At 41.6% G+C, this 13,843-nt stretch overlaps 1 protein-coding gene across 1 annotated transcript in view; it reads right to left on the bottom strand.

Moving 5' to 3' along the window:
• Positions 1 to 13,843, bottom strand: part of TMEM163 (transmembrane protein 163) — a 171,518-nt gene that overhangs the window by 43,404 nt on the left and 114,271 nt on the right. Inside the window, exon 5 of the mRNA XM_030580880.1 lies at positions 5,437 to 5,533. Coding sequence (XP_030436740.1) covers positions 5,437 to 5,533 — 97 coding nt within the window. The remainder of the gene's footprint in view (positions 1 to 5,436; positions 5,534 to 13,843) is intronic.

Genomic DNA, 13,843 nt, shown 5'->3' with positions numbered 1-13,843 from the left:
TTGCCAAGCATCTGATACACATACAAAAACACACTCATTTACCACTTCAACTTCTGTCCTTCAGTAATCAGTGTGCAGTCCCAGGCACGTTAGGTAAAAAAATGAAATATAGCATGTACCAAGGCTTTGAAATGTTAAAAGTATTGCAAAAAGCCATGACCTCCATGGAAAGCATTCCACTGCAATCTGCTTCATAGGATTTGTTGTTATTTATCAGTTTTTGAAATTTCTAAATGTGCTTAGGAGCCTCAAAATTAGGGTGACCATATAGGGACAATACCAATATTCAGGGCTTTGTCTATTATATAGGCGTCTATTACCCCTCAACCCCTGTCCCGATTTTTCACATTTGCTATCTGGTCACCCTACTCAAAATACAAGTATAAAAATGGGGCCAGATCATCTTCCACTGTAAATCAACTAAATTGAGGATCTTGCACTCAGCACCTTACAAGATAGGACCCCGAAACAGGATATTTGCATTAGCCTACAAATCTTTCATTCTCCATGGACTCATTTAGTCTTGACTGAAATTAGCAAAGAGATAACACTACGGCAGAAAACCATCATGTAACATGGCTAAAAAAAAAAATCAAGATTATATTTCCATCTGATCCAAAGCAAAATGCCACGCACAAAATATTTCTGCATGCAGCTATGACAAGGAACTGAGGGATGATTCCTTAGTCATTGATACTTTGAAATCCATTTGTTTTTCTTTTTACTTACAGCGCGCTATTAATTTTTCCCTTTCTGAAATCTATTGCAAAAACAGGTCAATCCTTCGATGAAGGATCTTGCACATTCATTCTAAGGAAATGCCTTTTATGTTACTGGCACGTTAAAAATTGATGAATGAAATGACCCATATTCTACATGGCAGAAAATGCAATAAGGTTAGCGTAATTATTTCAGAACAATTCAGAGGGGGCTGACTACCCTTTGAGGCATTTAACCAAGACAGCTTATAATTAACAAATTGATACGTGATTATTTGATACATTTCTCATTCAAGACTTGTTCATATCTTCAATTATTTGTTCTAAAATTTATGCAAATTAGAGTTGAGCTCAAAGAAATTATATCTGCCCTACCGCTTTGTATATATAATCTTGACAAAGTCTGTGTAATTTACCATGTATATCAAAGATGAAAAATGAAGCTTTGTACTTCCGGCAATGGTTCAATCTATCATTTTGTTCCACACAAACAGCCATGCAAATTGTGCCCAAATGAAGAGTAGGGCTGCACATTCTGAACTTTCCCTGTCTTAAAACAGACTAACAATGCTAGTTTTGTGCTCAACGTTTGAACATGAAGGGCTGCATTTTCCAGTGGCGATATGGGGGTTTTAGCCACATAATTCCCCTTAAAATCAGAGTCATGCTGCTAAAATTTCACACAAGGCTTTGAAAAGTTACCCTCTGCTCTGTATGACCTCTGCTCCAGGAAAGGCAGATCTGAGTATAAATTACACACACACACACACACACACACACACACACACACACACACACACACACAGAGTCATGCAATATGGCTCCCCTGTGCAATTTGCATAGGATTATATTGTCTGGATCGAATTTGGACCTCGTTACACTAGTGAAAAAAGTGGTGTAATGCCTCTTGTTTTTGTGGCGTTACTGGCCCTTCATGTTTGGCTCTCATACCACCACCGTAACTTCACGGACATCAATGGAATGCCACTGTAAGATTAGAATCAGCCCCAGATATGGTATTCAGTCACCATCTTGATGTGGAATTGGATATTGTGTTGCTGTGCTCAAAGGCCAGGGGCAGATTATGCTGTACCACTCGAACGCTTTACCATTTGAGCTGAGTGAATAATAGAACATTTTGGTGTGGTGACTGAGCAGAAAAATCCCAAAAATTACATTTCAGGTCAACTGAACTTGGACATTTTTCTTGCTGAAACTTAAAAAGATAATTTCATTTTGGGTCAAACAAAACATTTAGTTTGACCCAAAATGCAATTATTATTTGGGGGGGGGGGTTGTTTCATTTAATTTTCAGGTGCTTTTTAACCTTTTTTGTCTTTGTTTTTAAATAAATTTAGCCACGTTTCAAAGTGAAACATCATTTTGAAACAAGTTGAAATTTCATTTTTCAAAAGTCTAAACAAAACATTGACTTTTTTTTTTAAATCAATTTTTGGCCAAAGCTGTTTGCCAGATTTGACCCTAATTCTCTAATTGTATCAGTCAACCTAAAACTGCATTTTTCAGCAAATAAATTTTGTCCAAAAATTCATCCAGATCTAGTTGCCATGTAATTGCATATATTATAGCTATAGTAGGTGATAATAGATCCACAAAATATAATACTATAAATCAGTAATATAAAACTACACATTAGCTCAGTGGTCCCCAACCTTTTTCATCTGGCAGGCGCCAGACAACGAGCCACGGAGGACCATGGTGGCAGACAAGCATCCACCAAAATGCCGCTGACAAGCGGCAATGTCAATAGGTGTCACCGCCAAAATGCCGCCAATAAGCAGCGTCATCCAGAGGTGTCGCTGCCGAAAATTGGCAGCATTTCGGCAGCGACACCTCTGGATGACGCTGCTTGTTGGCAGCAATTCGGTGGATGCTCGTCCACTGACCAGTACACGGGTGCACTTAGATGCACCGGTGGGCACCATGGTGCCTGCGGACACTGCGTTGGGGACCCCTGAATTAACTGGTGCTCCAAAGAAGAGCAAACAAAACCACCTCCTCAGCCATCACTATAGAGGTACCAATATAGAACAATCCTCATCATCAGGACATGCTGGTGGGGACATTTCATTCCATTTAAGCAGGTTTTTCAGTAATGGAAGACCCTGTTTCATTGTTAATGATATTGTTTTGGGAGCTGTAGAAAATATTTGTTCCTTACAAAGGTCCATGCAGTTGGGAGGAGGAACTCTCTGCACTGGGACAGGGCCTGAGCAGCTAAAGCCGAGCTATTAATATGAGCAAACAGCTTTAGATTCAGGCACAGAAGAAGTAAGCACCACTAGATCACCTGAAGGGGTCTCTATTAAAGAGTTGTAATTGCCATTAAATATTTTGAGTCCTGTAGCCTTTAGGCAAATCTCCTCCCTGGAGATTATGGGCAGCATCATCTCTATTATAATGTTGTTCTCTCAGTCTCCAGACTTTACATTTTAATTCCTGGGTTGTAGAGGAGAACTCCTGCCATATATTATAAATGACCCTGAATAGTAAGAGAGAAACATCAACAGCACCACTTTTTGCATTTTAACAGCAACAGCTTTCCAGGTAAAATTCTTTGGTCTCTCACATTCTGAAAACTCCTAAGTGTGTGTGGTGCTTGCCATATTATTGGGTGGCTGCACACTAGACCAGACCAGCTACACTTTCCTGTTGTCACTCTTATCTCTGTGCGCATGTAAATGCAGCACTTGTGAAAGGCATCAGCCCAATATCTCTAAAAACTTGAATTCGTCAATGAAACATTTTTTCCAATCAGAAAATTGCTGATTCACTGAATCAGAGACAGACCAACTGACCGTCCCCACTCCAACAACTGGTGATCTGGGTGCTCAGTCTTTGGCACAGCAAGGACTTGAACCTGGGGCTCCCACCTCCTAGGTGAGTGCCCTAAATGGGCCACTGGCTATTCTGTGGTAGGTGTCTCTCTCGTGTTTTCACTCCAATGCAAAACAAATTTCAAAAAATCACATCCCCAAATGTTGGGAGATTCATCCCTTTAGGACACAAACATTTTACAACCCCACTTTCAAGATTCTTTATTTCTGATGTAAACAAGTTTCACAAATAAAAGCGACAAGACCCCAAATTTGTATGAATTGTAAGGAACTCTGAGACTAAAACAAGTGATGTCCCTTGAACTGAGGCCCACTTGAGAGAGATGACCCTAATCTAACGGCATGACCTCTAGTCAGTGAGATTTCCATGCCAGTTCACTCTTTGGGCTCTCTTATTTAATTGGCTTTTATATTGTGGACATTTACCCACAGAGAAATGTGCTAAACCTTCCAAATTCATTTGCCATAGACAACTATACAGCCATAAGATGGTTATTTTGCCTCTTACAGAAACCTCCCTGCATGGCTTGCTGCTGTTACATATATCCAGGAGCATATATTTAGATGTGAATATTCTTGCTAATTAAAAGAAATAGAATACTTAAGCCCACCAGGGCTTGCTCTACTCTTGATGAGCATGTAACTCCCAATAAAGTATTGCATGTAGACTTTTAATTTTAGTGGGTTTTGCCCAACCCCAAAGAAGTTTCCACAGAATAAAACCCCATGTAGACCATTTGTGTTTTTAAAAGTGTGCAGAATAGTTTGAGATTGTATTCTGTAGTTTCCAGGCCTGCCTCCATATCCTAGTTAAAGCAGGTGGCCAGAGTGCTGATCTGATGATGGTGGAGGGAGGGTGTGTGTGCGCGCGCGCACAGTTGGCAAGAAATGGCCAGGGGCAAATTTTCAGAGTAATGTTGCACGTCTATGTGCACACCTGCATGGCATGTGCGCGGGGTTGGAAGCACCCAAATCAGGTGTGGTCAGAGAGCTTTGTGCGCACCCAATCCTGGCTTGAGCATGTGCACTGGTCTGTGGGCATGTTCAGCTGTAAATATTTGGGCAGCAAAGAATTGGAAAGCTCTTCTGATGATAGAAATGGTGCCCGCTGGCTCTCCCATTGAGCAGCCAGGTTGGACAGACAGGGTGTGGGGGACTGACTCTCAGTGCTGTTGGAAGGGAGGAAGCACTGAGCTGAGAGAGAGGCTGCTGGTGAAGGATGCTCTGTCAGTCTGGGCAGGCTTCTGTAGCTGCATTGGAAGCAGGGAGCAGAAGAAAAGTCTTTGTGATGCCCAGTGGTGGGATAGCTAGAAGAGCCAGCACTTTCTCCCAGAGGAAGCTAAAGCATGCTCCCCTCACCTGATTCTCTCCTGCCACCTGCATGTGTCTCTGGATGCGGAGGCAGGAGCTGGAAAACAAAAAATACAATCCCCAAATATTTTTCCACAATAAAAACAAAATACCCAAGTCGGTGGGGTCCTGCGCTTTGGAAACATTCTCCCCATTAAAAAAAATGTACCTGGGCTGGAGAGAACTCATCTGAACACCATCATTAGGGCCCAAACCTACTCACTTTATAGCCCTCAACAAGAGCTTTAGACAATTAAAGTGAGCAGGATTTGGCCTGTAATGTTAGTGGGTCATACCTGTACCTCAACAGGAGATTATACCTTACAGTATGGAAAAAATATCACTTTAAGACCATGATCCTACAATGATGTGTACACAGGCAGGCCTCTTCCCCTGTTGAAGCTCAACTAAATGTAACAGGGCTTCATGAGGGTGCAGGGTCTGCCTTCCTGCAGCCCTTTTCAGGACTGGGGACCAGGAGAGCATCGTAAAGAAAAGAATGGCCTTACCACTTCTGGGAGCAACTTCATCGTAAGGTCATGGATGGCTTTGACCACTATACATACAGCTGAAAGAAGAAATATCACACCCAAGATGACACAGGCTCTGAAAAGAAAGAAAAGTTGAGAACTTATTTGGAACTTTCAGACCTTCTGATTAACAACATAGTTGACAACATTAATGATCGTTTATATGGAGGAGCTAAAGAATGGGTGTTTGAGTTAAAGACTGGAGCCAGAAGACAATCCCAATTCCTTTTCACTTCTTAAATGCTGGACAGTAGTTGGAAAAGATTTGGCAAGAATAGCTGTGTCTCTGTGCACAGGCCTGTCATGGCGTAAATCCCCACTCTGAACCTTAGCGTCCAAACGATGGGGTACCAGCATGAATCCCCCTAAGCTTAATTACCAGCTTAGATCTTTTAGTGCTGCCACCAACCAGGACTTGCAGTGCCTGGTAAACTCTGGTCCCCCAAAACCTTCTCAGAGGACCCCAAGACCCAGACCCCCTGGATCTTACACAAGGAAAGTAAACCCTTTCCTCCACCGTTGCCTCTTCCAGGCTCCCTGGGTTACCCTGGAAGATCACTGTGATTCAAACTCCTTGAGTCTAAAAACAGAGAGGACTGCACCTTTCCCCCTCCCCAAGAGGTAATACAGATTCAAGCTCCGTGAATCTAAAACAAAGGGATTCCACCTTTCCCCCCTCCCTTCTCTCTCCCTGTCTCCCACCAATTCCCCGGTGAGTACAGACTCAATTCCCTTGAGCCTCAACAAGGGGAAAAAAATCAATCAAGTCTTAAAAAGAAAACTTTTAATAAAAGAAAGAAAAAAAGTAAAAGTTGTCTCTGTAATTTAGATGGTAAATGTTACAGGGTCTTTCAGCTTATAGACACTAGAGAGGAGCCTTCCCCCCAGCACAGATACACATTAAAATCATTCCAGCAAAATAAACATTTGCAAATAAAGAAATCAAAAAGACTAAACCACCTTCTACTGTTACTTACTATTTGAATAGAAAATTAGAGAGCCTGTAGGTATGTCTGGTTACCCTCTCAGAACCCAGAGAGAGCAGACAAAGAAAACACACAAAGACTTCCCTCCACCGAGATTTGAAAGTATCTTGTCTCCTGATTGGTCCTCTGGCCAGGTGTTCCAGGTTCACTGTTTGTAACTCTTTACAGGTAAGAGAGACATTAACCCTTAACTATCTGTTTATGACAAGGCCTCTCCAGTCTAAATCCCCCTTCTTTATTAGAGGATGATGGGAAGAGATTTTGGAGGATCTAGATGGTAATGTCACAGGAACCTGACACCTGAGCTGCAGTTGTGTCTTCCTCAACTTGAAGGAAGAGAAGATTTTGAATACCAACTGGTAACCAGAAGAGCTACATTTCAGGTTTTAATATCATCTTATAGGATGTCCATGGATCTAGTAATGCCTAGAGGCACCAAACAGGGATTACAGCCCTATTGTGCTAGGTGATGCACAGAACTAAAGTCCCTACTCCAAAAAGATACAATCTTGTATGCCAAAACAAAACAAGTGAAGAAGGCAAACAAAGGGGGTTGGGGGATGAAGAAAGAAGGAGGCAACAGTGAAACAAGCACATTTTGAACAGGAAGTAGTCATAGTGCAGACTTACAATGCACACAATAGCCACTCCCAATTTCAAAGCAAGAGCAGAGATAAAACTCCTCTTTCTGACCCAAAAGCACAGGGCCCTACCTCTTTGAACTGTGTGGCAAAGTACCTGCTTCTCCTCTGCTGGCTCAGTCCCTTGCCGCCTTGGAGCCACAGGCTTGGGCAAAGCAAAAGCCCTTTCCAGTCGCACAGGCTCTGGCCGATCCCTTCTCAGTCAGTCCCTTGCTCAGTTTTTCTCTCCTTCTGGGGAGAATGCAATCTGTCTTGCAGGAAGAGTTTCTGCACCTGCTCACTGGCAGCTACTCTACTTCTCTCCTCCCCCTGCTTCCCTGCCAGGGAAGGTTTAAAAAGGTCCCCAGCAATTGGGGCCAGCTGAAGCTAACTAGTTCCCTGGTAACCCCTGTTCCAGCTGAACCTTGTTTCTCTGTGGCTGTCTCCCCTCAATGGATAGGGAGAGGCCTTTTAACCCCTCTGGGACTAATTACTACCCCTCTCCTGGTAGCTAATTGTCCTGAGTTTGCCACAACTGGAAGAGACTCGCCTTCTGCAGTCAGTAGTATAGGGCATGTGACACACAGCTGATTCCTTCCAGTAGAGAAAAGTGGTGCACCCAAATACTAGTTCATCCATTACAATATCAATACATTTATAGCAATACTCAGTTTGATTCTCTTGGTAAATCTACTTTATTAGAAGTATTCTGTAGTCAGTACATAAGAAGTGTATAAAATACAGCAAAAGCAAATTTAAAACAGTACAATATTTAAAACACTAAATATTTGTAGAAAACAGATTGCAATAAATATATTTTTCTTTACATTTTTCTAAAAGAAAGCAGCAATTTTCTTTGTCTGGTATTCAGTGTCTTGGCATCTATCTGTTAGAACAATCTGAGGATACTATAATTAGAACAGCACTGTGCTACTATTTTTAACAGTGTAGACATCAGCCCATCTGGCAGTTTGGCAGAACACGTTACATTCACAACAAACTCTGTTTAGGGACTGCAATGTGATTGCATTGCTCTGCTAAGGTTAAGAAATGCAGGTTCAGCAATGGTGTAGATGCAGCAGTCCAGCACTTCATTCACTAATGGAAGCAGAGGGCCAGATCCTGAAGTGCACTGAGGCCATTTTCCACCACCCCCCTGACAATCTCTGGCCACTGAAACTTTGAGTAAAGGGCGCAGTGAGGATCATCTCTATGCCAGGATGCTCCTGCAGTGGTCCAGCGCCAACAAAGAGGCTCGTATGTCACGCATCCTTCTTGCTAATGGGGTAACATGGACTTGGTTACTGGAAAGGAGGACACAACTTTGCTACACTAGTCCTGGAGTAGGTGTTCAGCTTTTTGAGGTGTTTGCAGCCTGGGGTAAGTTGGGCAGGCCCTCTTAGCATAATCTGCCACAGTACATGGTGAAAGGTGTGTAACTGGGCGCTTTACCCTACCTTTGCACACCACTCCCAGATGTCTACCTTGTGCATTTTGAGAGTACCTGAGATCTGCCAGTAACCTCTAGGGGGAGGAATAAGCAAGTAGGATGGATTCTATGCAAATCTGGAGTACTAGATCATCATCAGCCTGCATGGTTTTACACTGACAAGTCTGCTTTCTAGAGGAGATGCAATAATGAAGGCAAAGTAGATCATTTTTGAAGGGGAGTGAAAACTTGCAAAGGAGAAGACAGAGGGACAGTGAGACATCTTATCACATGTTTTCTAAAAGCTCCTGGTTCAACAGTTGATTAACTCTCCTAGACTGATAATTTCACTTCATCGGAATGCATCAGTGAAAGGGAATATAATCAGCGCCTTCTACACTCAGTACGAGGTGGAAAGGTTTTTTATATTCAATATCACCTTCATGTGGTGTTTTAGATATTGTATTTAATAATTTAGCATTGATATAGGGTGTCTCACATTAAATAAATCCAGAAGGTAGTGTGATTGTTCCCATTGATGGAAAGAGAGGCTGAGACCTGAGGCCAAATTCTACTCACATAGGTGTAAAGAAAGAGTGGTGCCATTTATTGAGAGCAGATTTGGCCCACAGAGATAGAGCAACTTACGTAACGCCACCCACTGAGTCAGTGGCAGAATCAGGATGGCACATCTTCATTTCATGCAGGACCCTGTTGCTGACTTTTTATTTAAAACAAAAGTTAGGGGGAAACTTTTATTGTCATTCCTGACTGGCTAACCCCCAGCCAATATAAATGCATGTTCTGGAATCAATTTGTCCCTACCAATCTAGATTGTAAATTACACTTCCCTGTATCAATAGGCACTGCTCTACCCCAAGGGGATTCTCCCTCAGGGAAGGGAAGATATTGTTTCTACCATGCCTTCCTTTTAGTAGTTCTGGGGAAGGCTCTTTTAACTGACACCAAGGGCTCCACAGGACAGAGACTGTCTAGCGGGTTCACTGAATCTGTGCACACCTTGGCCACGTTAGCTGCATCTTTTTCTTGGCCAGTGTTGCCCAGATTGGGGTTGTTCTGACCCCTGCAAGTGCTCTCTCCCCAACCCAGCAAACATAACTCCCAGTGCCTTGTACCATTGGTTATACCAGCAGAAGCAAACACAGTGTAATCTATCCTTGAGCTGTTTGCTCCCTGGAAAACCTGTGACCACTGCTAAGCGGTGCATGACGGGGATCTTAACCAAACTGTTCTGAACACATATAAAGATTCAGTGGAAATTGTGGCTAAAGATTTGAGTTGTTTCTGACTGTGTCATAAAAGTCCCCCCTGCTTCTACTTAAATTGAGACAGTAGAAAAAAAAAAGGAATACAAGGGAGAAATAATGGGACAAAATGGGTAAGAGATGTTAATAACATAATTAACATGTTAATAACAGGGAGAAACATAGTTATATCTGTCGGCTTGAGTCAGCACTCAGTCATCTTATTTTGCAAAGATAGTATACCGGCTGTGAGAATCTGCAGCCATGCAAAATTCATGAGTATCTTTATGTGTATAGTGCAATTCTTAATGGCTAAAGTACACCTCTCTCTTCTTCCTGAGTACATAAATTTATCTGTAACAAAGCTAAAATAAAGCACTGTATATTATCTTCTTTCAACTACCAATTTGCCAGGAAACAAAATCTTGTCTAGACTAGAAATCATACAAAATTCCACTTAAAGAAAAAAATGTGCAAAATGAAGAAGCCTTGAAAAATTAACACCATTTTTAACTGTAATACAAAATAGTACTGTAATTTTACTCACTTTTTTACTTGCTTTATATTTATTTTCAAACCATCCTAACTATAAAAACTATAGCACAAGTATGTTAACTCCATCTGCTAACAATTATTTGACTACTTTGCAACTAAATAAAATGTTTCCAGATACTAATGCAGTCTGTTAGTACTAAGGTGCTAGGCAAATGCAATTTCATTGGTTCTCTATTATAAGTCTGGATGAGCCAGCTCACATTACTAATTAATTGCAAGCCAGATGAGAAGTTGTCCACAGAGTTACATATCAAAGAGTACATGGCATTCTCTTTCTGGCGGTGTGCAGATAGGGGCGGCTCCAGGCCCCAGCACGCCAAGCGCGTGCTTGGGGTAGCATGCCGCAGGGAGCGCTCCGCCGGTCGCTGGGAGGGCGGCAGGCAGGGCTCCAGTGGACTGCGGGAGGTCCACCAAAGCGGCAGGACCAGCGGACCCTCCGCAGGCATGCCTGCAGGAGGTCCACCGGAGCCGCGGGACCGGTGACCGGCAGAGTGCCCCCCGCGGCATGCCACTGTGCTTGGGGCGGCAAAATGTCTAGAGAAGCCCCTGTGTGCAGAGTACATATATGGGTAGCCCCACTAGCATGGTTATAAATAGCAATGTAGACGGTGATTCACTGCTTAGGTGAGTAAAGACACTCCTGAACCCTCTGGGTGTATGTACCCTGCAGGGTTCTCTGCTTGCATAAGTAATGCGTCCCCCAAGTACACTGATATTTTTAGCAGTGTAGTGGCACACTGCCTCCCCACTGCTGGTGTCTTTCCCCACCACAGGGGTAGACTCCAGCAGCTGGGAAGGATTCCATCACCAGGGAGACAGCAGGGAAAGACAAGCAGTGAACCTTTTCCCACTGCAGGGAGCTGCTGGAGCTTTTCCCTGCCACACCGAAAGACTCTGGCAGAAGGGAAAGGCTACAATGGGAATAGGACTGGGCCCACAGCAAATAGTAGCGCTCTCTCTTTCTCTCTATGTGAATGTTCACAGAAATAAGTATATAGCATAGTGCTATTGCCCAATGAATCCCATCCATAGCTACTGCACATATTCCCCAGACCAGAACTTCTGCCCACTCTTAAAGTTGTCTTAAGAATGATTGGTTATTTCAGAGAATCACCTCATTTAGAATGTTGGGTTTGGAAAAAAAAACCTTTCCACTTCTTGAAAGGCAGGAAACTCAGAATTAAAGTTCAAATTAAAAAAATGTTGGAAAGCCACAGCATTCAAGATCACCACCACACTGTGTGGCTGATGTAGCTTTATCTGTATTATATCTGATTTTTGAATTTTTGAATTGCGTACATGTCATCTCCCCTTCTTCATGTGCGTTGAACTAAATGCTTAACCATGCTCCATAATATATAGGAACCACTTGACTTGCAACTGATCGGTGTAGTCACCTGTGAGGAAGGAGCACAGCACACCATTTGATGGACGTGCAGTGAACAAGCATACTATATCCAACTGAATTGCCAGGAGAGTTGAAGAATTGAGTGTAATCAATTAGCCATGCTGAAATTCTGCCCTGTTACTGGGATTAATGCTGCTGCCCTTCTTGCTGACATTAATGCCGCTACTGTTCTCAAGAGTGTCATGGCATTTTTAAGGACCTTAGTTTTCTATCTCTTCTGTAATAAACTACCAGCAGCATAGTGCCCTGCTACTACATTCAGGCATTAGTTCTGAACAGCAGACACTCAGAGGAAAGAGTTCAATTTACTGAATTGCTAACATTGCTTCTTGCAGCATCCATTTTTCCTTAGAAATCTTCCAACCAAATATTAACCAGACATGAATCTGCTTAGTTCAAGGTCTGACAAAAGGATTTTTAGAACACTGACATTTTTTAAAAGTAGCAAAAACCATCACTCTAACATTCTTCCACCTGTCTACTACTCAAACCAATAGCTCTGCAGTGGGAAATGACTTAAATGTAACAATGACAGTGCATATCATGATATTTATAATATATCAGCTGTGAAAAGTGATTGAGAAGCATCGTCTTTCTTGTAAAAAGTCTTTTATCATATATTGATGAGCAAGATTCATGGAAGTCCAAGGAAACCATTAGGGTCATTTGAATCAATAAGATACATTTTGCAAATTCTTTAAGTATTTAGATTAGAAGTCAATGAAGTATGGTTTTATTTTTTTTCTTTTAAACAAATACATAAAGGAAATGCCCACAAGGAAAATTAAGTTTAAAAATACGTTTAAGGCCAAAAAAAGCAGGGTGACTATTGTAAACTGTAGCCATTAAAATATGGGCACAATCCATGTGTATGTGCATGTTACACTGTGTGAAATATGTACCCGGCCCCACAAATGGCACTTATGTTTACAATTTCCAGTTTAGGAACTGATCCTACATATTTTTTCTTGAGCAGAATTCCTATTGATGTCAACAGAGGACCAGTCCTTTCATAGATGTTGCACAAGTATAGCTGCATTTTAAGAGGTCAAGTCTGATAATTGGACCCTAGAAGTCCTACTTTGCCAGATAAAAGTCTGGAAATTCAAAGGTAAGTCTGGGAATTCTGTTTTTAATGTGCTGCATTATCCTTAAGTATCGCAGTTGTCTACAAACAAGTGATGCTCATTACCATACGCAGGATTTAGAATACCAGGATATAATGGAATATATCAAGGATGGAATGTCATCCTTAACTCCTGATTTTGAAAGGTTTTATTTGGTGTCCTTAATTTGTTTCAAAGTCATACTATTTGATTTAGGCTGGCAAAGTTACAATATTGCTCTATAATAACTGGATCAAGTCGTATGTTTGTTCAGAAAGGCTGGAATGCTAAATATTTCTCTTTCCCCTTATTTTTAAGTCTCTCGAAAGGAAATTAAAATCTAAATGCACCATATTAAATGGTGGAAAAAACAAACAAAAGTGCACTTCTTGTGAAGTATGGGAGTAAATAGTATTTCTTATTTGGTATGTTAAAATTTAAACTCTTAGCGTCCTTTTACCCAAAAATAAAGGTGCTATCACATTGACACAACCTAAGTAGAGAGAATATGCTGTGTTTATTCTCCAGCCCCTTGTGTGAAAGTTAATATATGAGCATCTCACTGAGCAGTCAACAAATCATTATGAGCCCAGGATAATTTATCACTGCAGCTGTGTCAGGTAATGGCAAAGATCTAATGAAAAACTCATGAAGCTGAGTTATCCTCATGTGGTCTCTATAGCCTATAGAATGTATTATTCTGAAAGGCTTGGATATGTTCTAAATTGGGGACACAGAGTGCAGGGAAACAAAGAAACAGTTTAAAAGAAAATGCACATTCATAGTTTGCCAAGCTGGTTTGCTAAAATGACAGAAGGACAAGTTTGTTGGAGTCTTTTAGGAAACAAAACAGTTTACAAAATAATATAGTTCAGAAAGGACAAGCTAAGAACTACTCTCTGAAACATCAATTTATGGTCTGCTTTTCTGCCAAGTACAGCTCAAGAGAGGTTGAAGTTAGGGTTGTCAAGCGATTAAAAAAATTAATCACGATTAATTGCACTGTTAAACAATAAT

The sequence above is a fragment of the Gopherus evgoodei genome, chromosome 11 (genome assembly GCF_007399415.2).
Source record: "Gopherus evgoodei ecotype Sinaloan lineage chromosome 11, rGopEvg1_v1.p, whole genome shotgun sequence".
Lineage (NCBI taxonomy): Eukaryota > Metazoa > Chordata > Testudines > Testudinidae > Gopherus > Gopherus evgoodei.
This window is presented reverse-complemented; position numbering and strand designations above follow the sequence as displayed.